Source organism: Camelus ferus, chromosome 16, assembly GCF_009834535.1.
Source record: "Camelus ferus isolate YT-003-E chromosome 16, BCGSAC_Cfer_1.0, whole genome shotgun sequence".
Lineage (NCBI taxonomy): Eukaryota > Metazoa > Chordata > Mammalia > Artiodactyla > Camelidae > Camelus > Camelus ferus.
This window is the reverse complement of record NC_045711.1, coordinates 50558384-50577880: the sequence shown is the minus strand read 5'-3', so window position 1 is coordinate 50577880 and position 19497 is coordinate 50558384. Positions and strand designations below refer to the sequence as shown.

Genomic DNA, 19497 nt, shown 5'->3' with positions numbered 1-19497 from the left:
AAGAAAATTATAGTGGCATAGAAAAAGTATAAAGCTCAGTTAGTTTTTTTTTTTTTTATTAAAAATTAATTCAGGACTGATGTGACCTACCAGATTTCAGAACATGTATTAATAGCATATATATGCCACTGAAAACTTAGGTCCTGTATCATATTTTTTTCTTTAAGACTTTTTAAGAAATATTACCTAAACATGTGGCTTGCTCAGTGTTTAATTGCAAGTTTTCATTCTTGGACTTTGAAAACAAGATTAAACATTAGTATTTGTGTGAATCAGACTAAGTGGGATTCCATTTTTACAACTCTGCTTATACCTAGCCTTTGGATTTAGAAGTTAAAATAAAGTATCTCTGACTTTCTGTCGCAGATTTGTCTCTGTCATTGAAAAGTTTTAGTATTAATCTTTTTCTAATAAAGTTATTGACTCTGAACTAGTCCCTTGTTTTAAATATGATATGCTGTTACTAGAGGTGTTGGTGTACAGTTTTATCTGATTTGTTCTGTTTAAGACTAATTTTTATAGAACTTCCACAGTTTAAATGTTTTAAATAATGGTGCTTCAATTTTGGGTGGTTATGAATACTTTTGAATTTTGCTTTTAATAACAAGATATACAATGAACTAGAATATATTTTTTATATCCCTGAGAGATTTCTTTGGTAGTAGAAAATTCAGAATATCCTTCTGACAGACATCTATCATCCTCTAGCTGTGAAATAATGAAGTAGAAGAACATTCAAGAACTTTGAACTGGTTTTTGGTCTTAAAATCCTGTATCAAGATTTTTTTTAACCTAGTCTTGTCAGATTATACATGTATTTATTTCTTTGTATGGGATGTGTATGCATATTACAAGGATTTTTTTTTAAACTGATACTTAAGGTGATTTAGGAGGTGGGTCATGTACAGCAAATTTGGCAGCATGTTTTAACTATACCCAGCTGTTGACTGTATAAAAATATTAGCTCCAGCTACATATGTCATAGCAATTCTTTGTGATTTATAATTTTCAAATATTACTATCAGTGTATATAGGTAGAGAAACGTGAGTACATGTGTTAAATGACTTATGGCTCCATGTTGATGGAGAACGAACATGGAATCTAGGTCTTTGCCACATGGTCCAGTGCCTCACCATTTATGCCACTGTGCTCATTCTATAATAGGCATAATGATACAGAATTACTAAAATACCCTGCACCAGGCTTTGGAATATAATGAAGCTGCCACTTCAGAGGCTCTCTTTGCCTAAGATAATGCTGTGGGGACAGAGCATTCCTGGCTTACCTAGTTAATCCTGGAGATTCAGCAATAGATGGATGGGTTATCTCTGAATTTGTCAGAGATGATTCATGTGCGGATTAATGTAAGAGGGGAAACAAATCTAAAGTCAGCTGCCTCCTAAGCACTGCTTTGTGTAGTTTGACAAGATTGTGGTTTTAAGAATAAAGGCCTTAAAATGATACCTTACCATATTCTAGTATTAAGGAAAAAAGGGAACAGAAGAAATTTACTTAAGTATTAAGGTATTAAATCATGAGGATATTAAAATGTCAGATTTGTTCTGGCTCATGTAGAATCTTATAGCTAGCATATTTAATGAAGTACACTAAGTGAGTTCACGAAGTCTTCATCTTCATCTGTATGGACACTTCCATCTGTTGATCACTACTGAAGTTAATGTAGAGTTTGAGGGGGAGGCCTGGCCCCTTGAGGTGTCCGTGACTAAGATCTGGCCTTAGTTGTGGGGATCTATAAATTGGGTCAGACCCAGAAGTTATCAGGCTTAAGAGGAAATGATTCTTCCAAACCAAATTCACAATCCAATAATGGGCCATGTGCTAATTTACTGTAAGAAATACACACGTCTGTCCATGGAGACCTAAAAGTTGTCAGTTTCTTAATGCATATTTTCTCTTTGAAAAGCCTTTAGGGAGAGCCAGTTTTTATTAATCAGAAGATTACTTGATAAGATTGGAATCAGCAGTTTTTTATTTTGGAAAATTTAAGACACAAAAGTAGGACAGTTTAGTTAATTAAGACTAAATGGCCATTCTTACTCTGTGTGTGTTCCCTGTCCCCTGTTATTTTCAAGCAAGTCTCAGACATACTTAATTGGCAAATACTTCTGCATGTATTGCTAAAAGATAAGGACTTAAACAATAGTTTATTAATTAAAAATGAATTGGGTGAACTTTTTAATTGGTCAGCTATGGTACTGATCTAGTAGCTTACTTTCCATTGTGCCTCTCAAGAGGACGTGGTAATTGAGTCTGCTGATCTGGTGTCCTCCCTTCTGCAGTGTAGACACACTGACTGCATCGTTGCCCTTTTTGTTAAGACATTTTTTCTTCAAATAGATCATAATACATTAATTTTTTAGTTAGGATTAAAACACTTTTCTTCCCTTCTTGATACAATCATTATCACCTAGATTAGAGATGTTTACCTCCTTTCCTTATAGCATTACTCAGCTCCAGGTGATTTATCTGGTTTCTTCAGTATAGTTAGTGTCACAGAGGAAAACCAACCCTATTTCTAAGGTCTAAGAGCACTCTGACCACATACGGGTTGAGTCTAGCCATCTGGTTGATTAAAAGTTTCTAGAGATGTCAAAACTGAATAATTTAGGGTGGAATTTTTTTTAAGCTTGTGTCCGTTCTGTGCTTCAAAAAAATGCATTGTAGATGAGTTGTGAATATTTTTAAACATAATTCTAAATGTGCGTGATTTAAAAAAAAAACCCATGAGAACTTACTGTGTATATTTTCTGTAGGATGGGACTTCATTTAGGGTTGGTTTTCAAGTTTGAGTTTGGACTGATTTTTAGTTGTTTATGAAAGAATCCCAGGTGACTGCTTTTTAAGAATTTTGTGTTACAATTATAATGCTTTGTACATGGTTGAAAAAAACAACAGAAATGTTCAGTGATCTGTGTCTCCTTTCTACTCCTGTCCCTCTCTTCCTCCCCAGGAGCTACTAATTATTTTTCCAAGTGTTTTTTTGTGGGGAGGGTGGTGGTGGGGGATGTAAGCATTTATGTATGAATCTTTTAAAATATATGCTAGAACACCATATGTTTTGAATCTTGCTGTTTTCACTCAGTATATTTAGAAACATTTGAGACATAGGCGATAGCAATTTTAAGTTTAAACATGTAGTTTTCAAAAGTATATTTCAAGTAAAAGAGAAGTAAATGTTTTTTTCATTGTTGTATTAGTTTTTTTTTTTTGTTTTTTTTTAATTTCCTAATTTAAAAATGCAGTTTGAGAGTTTCTTAGTTGGTCTATTTCTTCCTCCCAGCCATCCCAAATAGATCAGTTGTCAACAGCTTTAAGAATGTTTAGGAACAGCAGCTCCAGAAAGCAATTTGGCATAACTGTGCCATAACTTCTCTTGTGGTTATTCCACCCCTAGATACATACCTATAGAAACTTATGCATGTGTGCCAGGAAATGGATGTAAAAATGTCATAACAGCATTGTTTGTAATAGGAAGAGAAGGAAATAAAAACAAACTGGAAAGACTTCAGATGTCCAGCAATCCACAGGATAAATATTGGGGTATATTCCTACAGTGGAATTCCACAGAAGTCAGACTGAACTACAGCTACACATGTGAACATGGATGAATCTAAATGGTGAAAAAAGCAAGTTGCAGAAGAATACATCCACTATGGTTCCTTTTCTGTGAAGGTCAAAACCAGGCTGTTAAATATATGGTAAATGAAAAGCAAGGAAATGATTAATACACAATTCAGTGCATTGGAGGGATGGAGGGAGATCATGGAGGGCAAGGAGGAGCCTTCAGACGAACTGGTGATGATTGCTAAAGCTGGGTGGGTGGTTTCTTTTTTAAAACTGTATGTGTATGTGCTTTTGTATGTATGGCATTTCTTAATAAAATTTAAATTAAAAAAATGGGAAAAGGTCTTGGTGTAGGTAGTTAGTAGTAACATAAATGTATAAACATAATGTATTTCATGAAATTAATCTTCAGTGAGTAGCAGATTAAAGGGTACTGTTTCTTGAGTGCCAGATTTAGTCTTAATTGTGGTCTTTAAAAGCTAGCAGTGGGACCTAAATGTATCTTTTCTTTGTGATATCTTATTTTTATCTTGATGTAATTTTCATTTGGGTGTCAGCCAGGGAGCTGATGCTGCTTCTGCTGTGTAAGCAGCTTCCAAAGAAGCTTTTCTCCTAGATTTGTCATTCAAGAAAGGAACCTGCTGGGGTGAGAAGAGCCATTCTTCTGACCCATGGTCAGCACATCCTTTCCCTTGTTCAAGTTAGATCGTCACCTCAGGCTGCTTTTTGTCCTTGTCTGTCCTACTCTTACCAGGGGTACTATGAAGTGTTTAAAAAATGTTTGCTCTTTAAAGGGTAGTGGTTGAAACTTGAAAGGCACCTGCAGGTGCGTAAAATTCATGTAGCTAAAGGCCCTGTGTCAGTTAGCGGCGGCCCTCTGACCCCCAGTCATGTGCCCCAGGTGAGAGTTGGCTCCCCTTAGTGTAAGCTCAGGGCTTAGCCATGAGTTTACCTAACATCCCTTAGGGCTGCTCAGTCCTGGGTGCTATTTTGATACCTTGGGTTACATCAGTGTGCAGAATAGGGGCAGCTCTTGGTGGAGTCTGCTCAGAGGGATGGGAAGGGCGGTGCTGAGTCACTCCATTCAAAATTAACATCCATTGTGAACAACTAAGAATTCCACATCATTCCATGTTTTAACCTACGTATCTTTTGGAACGCTTTAAGATAGCATTCTGGTACCCAATTTATTTCAGCGACTTTAGGTAATGATGGTTGGGAGAGTATAGCTCAGTGGTGTGCAGTGTGTGCCTAGCATGCACGAGGTCCTGGGTTGAATACCCACTACCTCCATCAAAAGTAAACAGATAAAGAAACCTAACCCCCCATCCCCCAGAATAATAAAAATAGGAAATTATAAAAATCTTTCAGAATTGCACTTCACTCAGAAATTAGTTTTTACAATCTATGTATGAAATACATAATAAAATTACTCTTGAAGCTCTTCAGACTTTTATTGATCTGCAGCCTTAAAGCTAGGTATGTTGGTTATAGAAAATAAGTATGTTTCTGGTGCAGGCTGTATTGAATTTGCTCATCAACCTTGTAATTAAATTGCTGCCCTTGTTGATCTTAGTGAATTAACCACTATGCAACACCTGTGCAGGTTCTGCTGTTAGTGTAAGCGTTCCCCTCAGCAGTAATTTTTTCAAATAAATTTGTTCTACTGTGTTCACTTGAAAACAACCTAAAACCTCCCTTTTCTACAAATGGTAATTTTGGGCCATTAACCAACTCTGAGCCTCTTCCTAAATTTATCTTAAAACAAAATTGAAAATACCTTGGGGAGGCGGCCCTTGGGAATCGACCCCCTGCCAAGCCCTATCACAGTCCTGACAGTGGAACACCGCTCTGGATGGTTGGAACTGACTTTCTTTAGGGGGCTATGCTGCCTTAAAAATGTCACTTAGATGCTAAGCTTAAATTCAGTGCCACGGTGCTCCAACCATAATCCTGTGGATACTAAGTAAATTGCATATTCACTTCATGAGTAAAGTGGTATGCACGTCTGCACCTGCGCTAATCGGAACACCTTCCACTCTGGCAGCTGGTGACATGGTAAGTGTTGATGTAAGACCTCAGTGTCCCTTTGCCATTCGTCAAAGCTGAGCTATTGAGAATTTGGAGGTGAGGACATGGCCTATTTCTTGTGCTACAGGAAACAAGACACTGTGCTTGCCCAGAATGTCTCTGGTACTTTTTTCTCAGTTCCATGGGGGTTAGAGATGATTTCATGAAGGTGTGTAAAGAGGCAACAGTGTGGTTGGTGTGTGTTAATAAAAGTTGGTAGATGGAATCATGCATGATTGCTTCCAAGGTTCAGGTAGTTGTTAACCATAAGCTAGTGAGATGACCCAGGATTCCAGGTAGCGTGGTAGGGGAAGAACCTAGCATGGGATCTGATCACAGCCCACCTTGGAGCTAGTTAGCAAGGGCACTAACTTTGTATTTTTCACCTGTTTTAATAAAAGCTCAGTGCTGTGGGCAGTGCCTTGGCTTTTCTTAAAAGCCTCAGGTGGTAACTCAAGTTGTGTAAGTCATGCTATTTTATAGGTAGGTTAAAAAGTGTGTAAAGAGGAAATGATGGTGTGGAATGCTTTTTAGAAACTGGGAACTTTGAACCAGTGTGCCAAGTGGGTTCTGGCTTCCCAGCTTCATCAGCTCACCCTGCCTTTAACGGAGTTCATGTGAACAGACCCTGGCTGGTCCTGACACTCAGGAGTGCATACCTATGCCTGATCAGGATTGGGGTACAACTTTACAAACTAAATTTGCATTGGTAAGTATCATACTTAACAATTTTTTTGTAGTAATATCTGTCAAAGCACTTTGAACATACTTTTCTCCCAGCTCAGAGAAGTTGGAGACGAGGAAATGCAATAATTTTTCAAAGTACACATGAAGTTAGCAAACTGGTACATGCATCCAAGGCTTCATTATTTACAAAATGCTGATTCCAGTTTTCTTTTTTTTTTTAATTGAAGTATACAGTTTACAATGTGTCGATTTCTTGGTGTATAGCACAATGTTTCAGTCATACATAAATATACATGTATTTTCATATTCTTTTTTGTTGTAAGCTACTACAAGATACTGAATATAGTTCCCTGTGCTATACAGTATGAACTTGTTTATCTATTTTATATAATGATTTCAGCTTTCAGTTCTTGGGTTTCTTAATACATCATTTTTGCAGCATTGCTGTTGTAGCAGGGCTTCTCCAATAGCGATGGTGTGTACGCTGTCAATTCAGAGCTGTTTTTCATTAAAATGAGTTCTACTTCCTGTAAGTCCCGTAGTCTCAGAATGTCTTTGTCCTTAATATGGAAGAAGAAATTGTACATTGGTTCATAAATACGTGTGAAATTATTAAGATAAAAAGGCTTAATACTAGATGCCAAGTATTGTTTTCTCTGTCTTTCTATGGTAAACTAAGTCAGCAGTTGAGAATTCTTTCTTTTCTGTGTGTGGGTTTTTTTGTTTTTTGTTTTTGTTTTTGTTTTTTTTTTTTGGTCTGTGCTGCAGGTTTCCAGGGGGAGTACAGTTCCATGATGCTGCCCAAGAGTAAAAGGCCAGGATATTTTTTAAAACATCTAGAAAGTATGATTATCCCACCACTTTTTAGTTTACAAAGAATAAACAATTAGGCAAAAGGCTTTTGCTAAAGGCATTTTGAACGTTGCTGTTTAAAAAAAAATAATGCCCAAAGAAATGAGACTTTTCCTCTGAAATTAAAAACTGAGATGTGTTTTGAATCTGGAAAATATATAAAAATGCACAAAACTTTGTTTCCTAAGGTTGCAGACTGTTGCTAAGCAGGAAAGAGTGGGTTTATACCTTCTGTCCTGGGGACCAGTCAAGTTTTGGAGAGGTTGGAAGTGGACCATACATATTGAACTAGTCTTATTTGGGTACTGTAATTCAGACAATTTAAAAGGGTTTATGAATTAGGTATGCAAATCTGTAAAAGCACCAGATTGAGAATTACCTACCTACCATGTTTGGCTATCCTGCACAAGGATTTCCACTGTCTTGGATTTTGTTTTCATATTAAAAATGCAGAAGCTAATGATTGGCTTCACAGAACATAATTTTACCCACTTAGAACCCAGTCTGTGTTTAGAAACTTGTAAACCCTACCTTTCTGAGCAGTGTGTTTGGCAGCTTTCTTATCTTCTCCACTTGCTCTGGGTTAATCCCCAGTTCATAGCAGCTCACTTTTAGTAGATTTTGGTAACTCAGCTCTTGTCTGTTCAATTCAACCTCAATGAAGTCATTTTCTTTGTGGCTCTGAATTCTGACTTTAAGCACTAGCTCTGGATCACCCACAAATTTATTTATAAAAGAAACAAAAGACCCATTTTAAAGTCTTTGAACATTATCAATTATTGCAGCATAGATAATCCAAATAACTGAGTAATAAGTAGACCTGGAACTTTTAAAGGCATTTATACACTTTATCTGAGGCCTTTCTTGGAATGCTGAGTAAGCTCTAGGATGTATGCCCCATTATACTCACCAAAAGACTTGCAGTTTGAAGCCAGGCTGGGATTTAAAACATGCAATGTTTGATACGCGTCACCCTTGGCAATATATAGGTGTTGTTTGTACCTTGGCTATTTGGAAAGCTTCAAGGAAACGTGTAGCCCTGGGGCTCTGTATCCTTAAGCCATTGTGCAGAGGTGCAGATCATTCTGCTGATTCCTACTGTACCCCGGGACTTCAAGGTGAGCTACAGGCCCTGAGAAATAGATAATGCTACCATCTTTTGGGACGGTGGCGTCAAGTGAGCCTTAACTGTCGTAAGAAGGAGCACTATTGACTGAAGGCGGAGGAAGCCTAATGGCGAGTTTGCAATGTGGTCTAGGGGCTGAGTCCTTACCTAGGCAGGTGTCATCGGGCTTGGCATTATCACCTTGGTCAGCTGGCAACTGTGGGTCTGAACCTTGTTTATACTCATGTGAGAAAGAATTAGAGGAGAGCTGAGAAACAGCAGCACCTCAGCATTTAGCTCTCTGCCAAATGTGCCAATTAAGCGAGGGACAGCAAAGCCCCATCTCCACTTCCCGCTCTGCAGCTCCTCCTCACAGGTAAGAACAGCCACGAAAAGGGCAGTAATTGCATTCAGACTTGAAGAGTAGTTGTCCTTAATCACCACTTAAATCATGAGCAGGAACTGAGACAGAATTTTTAAATGATATGTAATCTGAGGGAGAAATATGTGTAATCTGTGTGCTTAACTCAAGTTTCTACTTAGGTATATTCAGCAGTGAGGGCTTTGTGCCTCCAGTTCGTTAGCAGAATCATACTGTTAGAAGAGTCCCTTTATAAGGAGAGATTTTCTCAAACAGAAGGAAAGGAAAGAAGGGAACATTACAGAGTACCTTCCAGGTGCCAGGCCTCTTACATACTTAAAATAGCCTTCCAAGCCTACACTGCACCGGCACTGTGCCAAGCCCTGGGGAGATGATGATGCAAACAACAAAAACCCGAAGTGGCCTCTGTCCTGGCATTTCAGGTTAGCAGGAGAGAAAGATATTAATCAAGTGACCTCAAGTAAATGTGAAATTACAACTGTGGGCATGGTGAGGGTGAAATCCACAATAATGGGAAAGCCTGGAAAGCAGTCAAGAAAGGTCTCCCTGAAGGCTGGGTGTTTTGAGCTGGCATCTGAAGGATGAGTAGGCTTAAATAGATCCAGAGGGTGGAGACGGAGAAGAGCTTTCCACGGCTCGGGAACAGCAGAAGGCTCTGTCTGTGTGAGGAGGCAGTGGCTCTTTAGAAGAAAGAAACGCAATGCAGCATGGCTGCAGGCGGAGAGCAGGGAGGGACAAGATTGTGGGGTTATCCACCAACCTGTGCTACCCAGTTCAACCGCTGATCACATGAAATGAGATACACTCTAAGTGGAAAATACACACTGGATTTCAAAGACTTAGGAAAAGTAAAGTATTTCCTTAATTTCTAATATTGTTTATATGTTGAAATGATAGTTTTGATATATTCGATGAAGTATACATATTAAATTTAATTTCACCTTTTTAAAAAATGTGGTTACTAGAAAACTTTTAATTACATATGTGGCTTACATAATATTTTAATTGCACAGCGCTGGTATGGGTGAAAGGTCTTTGCTCTAGAACAACACCAAGTCATTAGACAGTGTTAAGGAGGCTGTCACAATCAGATTTGCATCTTGGGGGAAAAAAAACCACCAGAAACCACTGTCGTCACAAGAATTATATGGACTGTAGTTTTCAGACTACAGTCTGAAAAAGTTGAGGCTGAAAGGTGAAGTAACTTGCTTGAGTTTGCTCCATTAGGAAATGGCAGGACTTGGACGGGACCTACTAATGTAGTGGAGCCCAGTGCAAAATGGCTTCCCAGGGAACTGCAGCCTCCCCACCGGAATACTCTGGAACCCGGGGGCAGCTGGGGGACCCCTGCCCCTTCCCTGCCAGGGACCTCAGAGCATGCCCTGTCTTGCCTGCCTTTTGCTTGAGTCTGCCAGGGACCAAAGGTGACAGCAGAATGAGGGACGTGCTCATTGTCCCATCTGATTTCACTTACAAAACAAACTCAAAGATAAAGCTATTAAAAATTTCGAGCCAATGACCACAGAGCCTTTAATCCCAAGCGTGAGGACTTTCTGTATGCCAGGCCCTGCACAACTGCTCTGATCTCAGGCCCACAAAGCCAGTCCTGCTTAGGGCTCAAACTGCTTTTCCACACTGCTAAATACTTCCCCAGAAATGAGATGCTCCCACCCAGTGCAGCTCTCTCCCAGGACAGAAATAATGGCCCCCGACCCCCACTCCAGACAGGGACCAGCAGTCTAGTCCTTGTCCTTCCACTCTGGGCCTGGAGACTGAGTCCCGCTCCCAGGCGGCCCTTGCAACAGCTGGGCCTCACCCTCCCAGAGACACCTAACCTGGAACGACGCCCCCTCGCCGACTCCACGACTCACTCAACACAGAACACGAGAACGAACGTCCCCCAACTTGGCCTGCCATGTGTAAAACATTTTATTCTCCCATAATCTGTCAGATTAAGATGCCCTGTAGATGAACAGGGTTTCTTAGAGGTCAGAAAGGATGTTCTTTTGAAGTCAAGCAGATTTGGGTCTGAATTTTTCCTGTGCTATTTAGTAGCATTGACACCTTGGACAAATTACTTAACCTCTCTGAGTCTGTTTTCTGATCTGGAAAATGGGATTAATAATCTCTACCTCACAAGGTTGTAAGAAGCAAATGAGAAGGTGCACCGGACGTACAACCACCCCTGGCGCGTAGGGAGCATCAGGAGCTGCCGGCTGCTGCTTTTGATGGTAGCTATTGACACCTGCCTCCTCTTGAAAGGACCCTTGGTCCACTTGCTGTCCCTTGACCACCCCATTGGCAGAGTGGGGAAGGACACCCCGCCCTTCCCTTCCTCAGGCCCCTCCCCTATCCTCCTTGAGGACCATGTTTGAAACAGGACTTCCAGACTCACCTACAGGCTTCTCCCTCATGTCCTGTTGGGGTCCAGCCATGGGTCAGCTCTGTGGTCTGTCGGATCAGCAGTCCCTCTTGAATTTACGCCCAAGCTCCCAATCAAAAAACACCTTCTAAAGCCTCAGTGCATCTATCTGCAGTGGAAAAATAATCTGTTCTTGTCATTGGCTGGTGAGATAGAGCAGGGGTTGGCCTATTTTACAGACAGGCAAACTAAGGTCCAGGTGTGTTGTATGACTTGCACAGGATGCTGCAAGTGAAGGACTGAGATTCAAGGCTCCCTGCTCCCTCCTCTGGCTGTGTCCACTGGGAAGCAGTGCAGGCTAACAGAGCCCACCCACAGGCATGGCGCCCTGAGAGAGGAGGCCTTCAGAGGCACAACCCTCCTTGGAAAAAGTTAGCAGCTACTACTTCAAGGGATAAGAAAAGCCAAACAGTATCTTGGACTGAACAGGCTCACCCAGGCCCAGAGTGTGAGAATTTTATATTTTGCTACACATGAATTCTTTTTTATTGCTCTAGCTTTATCAGTAGGCCTTTCTAATTGTTGAGAGATAATTCTTTACAGGTCTCTTGCATGCAGTTAGTAGAGCATAGGCACTGGCTCTCTGTCTGCATTTGTTCAAGAATGTTTGTATAGTGAAGACCCTTGAAAATTAGAGTTAGTGTCTTTCTTCAGAGCAAAGGGCAGGATTCTTTACTGTCCAGTATAATGAAGATAATGTCTCCCTCTGGAACAAAGGTCAGACAGGCCTACTGCCCATTAGAAAAGATTCTGGTTCCCTAAATGTGGGATTCCTCCTCTGTAAGCTTTCTTTTTTTGGGGGGGGTAAGCTTTTTTATTATTTAAAAAAAACTATTTGCATAGTTTACTTTGAAAAAAAATAGTTTTCATGGCTGAGTGAAGTATTGGGCAAGTGGTCCATAAGGCAGCCTCACAGAGCCTCCTACACACAACTGTGCAGTATGGGGAAGATGGCTGCGAGCTCCTGGTACCCTGGAAAGCCCAGGGGTGTTACATCACTGCTGGGCCTGAATAGCCCTGAGGTTGCAATGAGTGCTCAGAGTGGGACTGAAACCAACAAATTTTCCTGTTTCTGTGACTAGCCATTCAGGGACCAGGCAAAAATGACTTGGCTGCTTGCTCCAGGAAATACTTACTCCTGGGAGATAAGACTGTGGACCACTAAATAGTACTGAGCAGACCCTCATGAGTACGCGCTGAGGCAATAAAGAAAAATCCATACTGGCTTCTAGGATTGGAGGCCTAGCTGAAAATTCAGTTTGGGTCTATAAAAAAGATGGCAGCTCTGAGAAGAGAGGGCTGGCAGGTGGTGGGGTGGGGGTGGGGGTGGGGGACGAGGAATCCTGCTGGGTTGCTTACTTGTGGGTATCGGGTCACAGGCGATTAGCTTAGCTCTCTCTGAACCTCGGTTTCTTCATCGATACCTTGGGTGACAATAATGATTCCATCTATTCTGCTTGTAGGGACAATTCATGGATAGAATATACAAAAACATGTTCTGTGGATGAGAGCTGTGTGTCAGTTTTTGTCATTGCTGGATGGAATCCTGGTGGCCTTAAGAGAAGCCGATTCAGATGAAGGCCTTGAGTGACCACTAGGGGGCGGGAGAGGACGGGGCCGCGGCACCTTCAGGGACAGTTCTGTTTACCAAAGACCCTTCACTCGCGAGCCCCCCTTCCCTCAGCTGTCTCGTTTTCTTCTTGGCGGGGGATGGGTGGGAGGCACTATTGGAGCCATATAATTTTTTTCTTTTGGTCTTGGAATCAACAAGAAGTCTCCCTTGAGAAGGACGTTGACTTTATCTTAGACGGAACTTCCGGTGGTTGAACTACAAGGGTGGGTGAAGAGCAGAGTCCTGGGGCGTTGCACGAGCCGGGGACTGGAGTTTAGGATGAGGGGGACAAGGGCCAGTCCAGCAGCCTAACTTGTTGGGGTTTGTCTCTCCAGCGCCACTACACCACAGAATTCAAGCTGGTGAGAATGCTGAGTGTCTGGGAAGGGGGGGGGGCGCCTCCCTGTGGCCTGGCTGCTGCCTTTGTTTCTCTCGTGGTGCGGGTCTTCCTCACTTCAGCAGATCCAGGCCTACTGGCGGCTGAGGAGAGCGCGCCTGAGCGTCCTGCCCCAGCCCAGCCCAGCCCACCTGCTGCCTTAAACTGTGGGGCTCTCCCCGCCCTGATTCATTTCTTCCCCTCTGTATCTATGTGCTGGTTGGTTTCTAGGGTACTTGTTGTTTTTCATTTACAAAGTAATATAATGCTTCTGGTTAAAAAAAAAAAAAAAGTTGAAACCTTATAAGCCTGGAATGTAGAGAATTCATTTTTCCTAGGCACCTCCCGGGAATCCCCAGGGATCTCACAAAGGCAGGGGCTTCTGCCTTGTTCTCTGCCGTGTGCCCAGCACCTGTGACAGACCAGCGCCTGGCCCCTTGGGGGACCCCTCTTTTGGTGAATGGATGAAAAAATTATGAGTGAATGAGCAGTTTGGTATGAATTTTCCAACATTTTTTTCTGTGTATACCAGCATAAATATATTTAGCCAAAAAATGGGCTCATAGCATAAATGTGGTTCTGAACTTCCTTTTTAATTGGACAGTTCCTCGTGGATCCTTCTTCATGTTAGGTTTTCTCAGCTTTGGCATGACTGATGTTTGGGGCAGGATCATTCTGTGCTGGGTGCAGCCCTGGGCGCTGTAGGATGTTGAGCAGTATCCCTGGCCTTTACCTGCCAGATGCCAGTAGCACCCTTCCACCTATGATAAAATAAAGGTCTCTAGATGTTGTCCAGATGTCCCCTGCCTGGGGGGAAAAATTGCCCCTGCTGAAGAACAACAGATTTATACAGATCTATCTCGTTTTTTTTGTTTGTTTGTTTGTTTGTTTGTTTGGCTGCCTCAGAGTATTCCAGAATGTCACTGTGGAATTTTTTTAGCTAATTTCTCATTGATGCACAGTTGTTTCCAGACCCTTGTAAGGTGCCTACCTGAACACCTGTGTAAGTGTTTCTGCAGGAAGCTTCTAGAAGTAGGGTTGCCAGACTAAAGCAAGGACATGCTTATACCAATCTGTGTCCCTCCTGACAGGGCACCACGAAGCCCACCTCACTCCATGTTTTATGGTGATAGGAACTAAATATTCAGTCTTTGCCAATCTGATGCTATTTATAAGCGATGGCACTTACTTTGTTCTCCTGTAGAAGTCTACTGGCCATTCCTTCCAGGAAAATGTTAACAACAGTAGTGACCAAAAGGAACCCCTTCTTGGCTCTGACTTTAGGAGTGAAGTTGGAAAATGTTATCCCATAGATGCAAATGCATACATTTTATATACATATATAAAGTAACTTTCCACATACTCTGCACTGGGGTGTTAGTGTTCTTTTTGATCATAAGGTTGTTTATGTGAGCGCTTTAAAGTTTCCAATTGATGGGACGATTTCGTTTCTACTTTTATTATTTATTTCTAATTTTTTTCCATTGTGGTAAAAAAAATGGGGTTTGTATGTACTTTTTCTTTTGGAATTTATTGAGATTTCCTTTGCAGCTCAAGTCGATTTTTGTATACGTTTATAAACATTCCATTACCCCTAGAACTACACGGAGCAGAGACTCCCCCCAGCTGCATACTCAGGACTTTGAACAATACCTGGTGCAGGGTCGGTGCTCAATGTAAATTTGTTGAATAAGGGAGTGGATGAAGCACCCGTGTAAAGGTGTATTCCTTGCTTGTAACTTATAACTTCCGATAAACATGATTGTTTTCTTTGTTTTTCAACTATCTGATCTGTTAAGGGCTGAGAGGTAGTTCCACTTGTCTTTTTCCACGCATTTTCAAAAGTTTATACTTTACATATGTTTTTGAAAATAATAGCTTTATTAAAATATGGCTCACACACCGTAAAATTTACCCCTTTTAAAGTGTACAATTTAGTGGTTTTTAGTGTATCCACAGGGTCGTGCATGCATCTCCACTGTCACATTTCAGAACACTTTCGTCACTACAAAGGGGAGTCTCACGCCCATTAACAGTCACTCTTCATCTCCCCTTGCCTAACCCCTGGCAACCGCTAATTTATTTTCTCTCTCTATGGATTTGCCTATTCTGAACATGTCTTATAAATGGGATGCAATATGTGGCCTTTTGTGTCTGGCTGTTCACACTTGGCATAACATTTTCAAGGTTCATCCATGTGGTAACGTGTGTCACACTTCATTCCTTTTTATTGCTGAATGATAGTCCGTTGTGTGGATGTGTTATATTTGATTTACCCATTCATCAGTTGATGGACATTTGGGTTGTTTCCATCTTTTGGCTATTATGAATTATGCTGCTATGAAGATTCTTGTACAAGTTTTTGTGCAGACATATGATTTTGTTTCTTGAGCAGAGATGTGGAATTGCCGGGTCACAGGACAACTGTATGTTTAACATTTTGAGGAACCACCAAAATGTTCTCCAGAAAGCTGAACCATTTTACAACCCTACTAACAATGTAAATGGGTTCCAATTTATCTACATCCTTTTCCATACTTGTTATTACCTGTCTTTTAAGTTTAGTCATCCTTGTCAGTGTGAGGAACTCCTGCCTGAGTTCCTGCCTGTGGTTTTGTATTTCCCTAATCACTAATCAGGCTGAGCATGTTTTCATGTGCTCTTTGGCCATTTGTGTATCTTCTTTGGAAAAATGTCTATTCAAATACTTTGCCCATTTTACAATTGGGTTGTCTTTATTGTTGCACTATAAGAGGTTTTTTCCTTTTTTTTCCTTTTCTTTTTTTTAACATATTCTGACACAGGTCCCTTATCAAACATGATTTGCAAATATTTTCTGTTATCCTGTGGGTTGTCTTTTCACTTTCTTGATGCACCTATGTTTTATGTTGTTATTTGGTGCACATTTTATCCCCCTTAGCATTATAAAGAGATCTGCTTTTGCAAGAGTTGATTACACAGGCTTACTGACCCTGGCTAGCTACCAACAAGGGAAAGAAAATGCCAGGCTGTTGAAGAACAGGACATTTTTTTCTTATCCCGCAGCTGGCTTCTTGGTTCCAAGGACACAGCCATACAACAGGGTGTTTTATGTCCCACAACTGCTGCATTGATCCTAAGGACATACCCAGTATCTCTTTCTTTGTTCTCTTTCTCCCGCTGAAGCTTCTGCTTTAGGCCTGAGCACGACATGAGGGAAGAGCCAGTAATAGGAAATGACTGACACCACCTAATTGAAGATACCGATGGCAGAGCCTTCCAATGAACGACCCCGTGGCCTGGTCAGGGGCTGGGGCTGTCTCCACCGGCTTCCTGGCCAACAGCTCCCACTCCAGTGTTTTTTTTCTCCCCTTCTCTCTCTGAGCAATAAAACAGCTCTCTTTCTCTCTCTTTTTTTTTTTTTTCACTTTGTCCCTCTGCCTCTACTGATTATTCTTTCTCAGTCAGGGGCAAGAACCCACATGTTGAGGGGGGGCCTGCCCATCCATTTGGTGGGCTTTCTAATTTGGGGTCCCTCTGTCTGCTAACACTTTGTCCCATGTATTTCTTTCTGAGGGGAGCTCAGCTTCGATTTTCAGGTCATGACCTTGGCTTTCTTTTGGTTTGCACATGCCTGTGTATCTTTGCTCATTTCTGATGTGTATACCATTGTTTTCAGCATGTCTCTTCTAAGCAGATGGTCGGCGCTCAGCCAAGGTTTGGTTCCTTCCTTCTCTCTGTCCTCGCAAATGTCCCCCCCAAGACCACGCCTCCCTTGAGTAGCCACTGCTGTCACCGGGCTGAGCTCCAGAGTCCAGACCCCACAGAAAGACATGTGTCCTCTCTCAGCACTGCTTCGGAGCCTCACAGCCCTTTCCCTTCCCCCTACTCTCATCGATGGCCCTTGGTGGGGCAGCCACTGAGCTGCCATTCTCCTCAGGTCCATCAGGGGCCGCCCCACTCCAGCCTGAATTCCCTCCAAGAATTTAAGTTTTAATTAATCTGTTCCTCCCAGTCCTCCCAGTCCTCCCAACACCACCTTCGGGCTTAAAGCCCACAGCAGCATTCTCAGTTACTCAAAGAGCCCATCTTTGCAATCACCACTATTTAAGCTGTCCTGTGAGAAACCAGCTGAATGCATTCCACACCTCTGTGCTGAAGTTTCCTCATCTGTAAAATGGGAATAATTTCCCACCTCGCACAGAAATAACATATGCAGTGTTTAGCATGGGGCCTGGCACACAGTATGTGCTAATAAAAGCAAGTCGCTTTACCAAGTCTTCAAAGTCCTACTAATGTCTCTCTCCACAACTCTCCCGAAAGCTCTCCGGGTCATCTGTCCTTTGCTCTCCTGGGCAGTGATGGTGGTGGGGTTCCTTGGGCTGGGATGCCTTTGAAGCAGGTACAAACTTCCCAGGCCACAAAGTCAGGTATGGGAACATTTTAATTTTCTGTAACCAACTTTAATTTCCATCTCAGTTTTCCATGTTGTATGGTGTGGAAGCATTTTCTTAAAGAATTCAGAGTTTCCTCAAGTCAGTCTTCTTTTTGCCTCCCTTTCTCCCTGGGGTTCCAGCTAGTACTGACAGTAGACAGAGGGCTTCTCATGTTGGTCTCTCTCATTTTCTCTGCTGGTATCTGAAAAGATGGACTCTGGCCCCACAGGCCATCATTTGTTGGTGTCGGTCCTCACTGGCGACCATCCCTGCTGGTGCCCACACCTGCCAGCATTCACCAAGAGGGCCCATGGTCCATCCAGCCTCCTTTGTCATTGTTTCATCCTGACCTTCAGCCTCTTCTGGACCCAGAGCCCTTTCTCAGCCCCTCCCGTGGGAAACTTGGGGGAGGGGGCTGTCTCAGGCCCTCTCTGTGCTGACACTTCCACCACCAGGTCTACTTACATGTAAATACATGTAGGGTATTCTGTCTGAGAAGGTGCTATCTCCACACCCTCACCCAGGAAGCAAGCCCCCTCCTCCCTGAGCTCTGGCTGCCCCCATTCCAACCCATTCTCTGGGTGGGAAGAGAATGCTCCTTCATGGTTAGTGTTTTTTACTGAGGCAGGGACCTCAGAATTCAAGGCTTAGCTCCATTTTTTTCTGGAACAGCCCTGCCCTGGGGACACCCTCACTGCCATCTGCTTTGGGGCAGGGTGGTAGACATACTAGGAAAGAAGCCTGGATGATATTTCCAAATAGCAGCCAGTCACACCTTTACCCTGGCTTCTGGGTTCTCTGAGTACAGGCTGACGCATGGCCCGCAGCCTCCTAGGAAGTCTTGAGCGCGTGGTGACGTGTAGGGTGGAACCAAAGGTCAGGGCTGGCCCAGGTTTTCTGAAGTTGGTACTCAGCCCTTTTGGAGGGTAGACGAGCCAAAATTCCTGGTCTCAAACAACAGAAAACTTAGTTAACTACAGCCTGAAAGGAATTTTCTGGAAGGATGATGGTGAACCACGGTATCACAAGGGAGGCTGGAGAACCAGGCTTATCAGTTGGGGCTGGGAGGTAAAACCACCGACAGGAGCGCATGAGGATGGGCCCACTGACATCACTGGTCACCATTGCCCCCAACGCCAGAGGAGGAACATCTCAGTGGTCCCCGCTTCTCCGTGACCCTCGGTCACTGTCCAGGTCCTGGTCAGGAGGGTGCTCTCAGACTGAGTGGCCAGGCGCCCTCTGCGGGGATCTGGGTGAGGGAGTTTGGCCCCACTGGGCTTCCGTAGGGACACCCTGCCTCCTGCCTATCTAGGGATCCCCACCCCCGGGTTTGAATGCTAAGCAACCAAAAACAACACAGCCATACATCTCTTTTGCATTTGCCAAGAGGCAGTTTCAAACCTGCCTCACCTAGGCAGTCTGATACCTGGAGCGCTGCTTATTTGTACCACTGGGAGAGCGTGCCAAATCTGGTTAAGTCATGTAAACAAACGAAGTGCTTCCAGAGAGTTCCTCCACCAGTCTGTTACCATGGCTAGCGTAGTGGCTAACATTTACTGACCAAGGTCCCAGGCACTGAGCTAAGACCTACGTCCAAGATCTCTTTGGGTCTTAGTTACCGCCATCCTTCCAAGGAGGAAACCATGAGGCCGCGTGGTTTAGTAGCTTTCCCACATTCAAGAAGGAAGACTTGAATGCAGGCAGCCTGTCTTCAGAGCTTGGCTGGGAAGGAGCCCTGCCTTCCACGATCCACTGGAGATAGACATTAAAGCAGTAAACACAGGATTATGTGCATGATTACAGTGAGCCCTGGAAAGGGAAAGAGCAGGGTGGTGGGAGAAAGCAAGACAGAACCCATCAGCTGTGCAGTGGGATGGGGTCGGCAGGGTCCCAGGAAGGTCTCTGTGAAGTACTTTCAAGCCATGACCCCAAGGACGAAGATTAGCCAAGCAACACAAGGGAAAAGTGGCGACAGTGAGTGCCAAAGGCC

At 42.9% G+C, this 19497-nt stretch overlaps 2 protein-coding genes across 8 annotated transcripts in view; one reads left to right on the top strand and one right to left on the bottom strand.

Annotated features, from left to right (window-relative positions):
• LUC7L3 (LUC7 like 3 pre-mRNA splicing factor) overlaps positions 1–3919 on the top strand; it is a 26422-nt gene extending 22503 nt beyond the window's left edge. For all 7 annotated transcript variants that reach the window (XR_004326528.1, XM_032498120.1, XM_032498118.1 and 4 more), the window contains one exon: positions 1–3919. This exon is cut by the window's left edge. The gene's annotated coding sequence lies outside the window, so the exon portion shown is untranslated.
• A 2604-nt stretch (positions 3920–6523) lies between these two features.
• ANKRD40CL (ANKRD40 C-terminal like) lies at positions 6524–11117 on the bottom strand. Its single transcript, XM_032498184.1, has 3 exons — positions 11078–11117; positions 7727–7887; positions 6524–6903 (listed from the first exon to the last, which is right to left on the bottom strand). The coding sequence occupies exons 1-3, from the start codon at positions 11115–11117 to the stop codon at positions 6763–6765; spliced, it is 342 nt and encodes a 113-aa protein (XP_032354075.1). The 3' UTR covers positions 6524–6762.
• Between the last annotated feature and the right edge of the window lie 8380 nt (positions 11118–19497).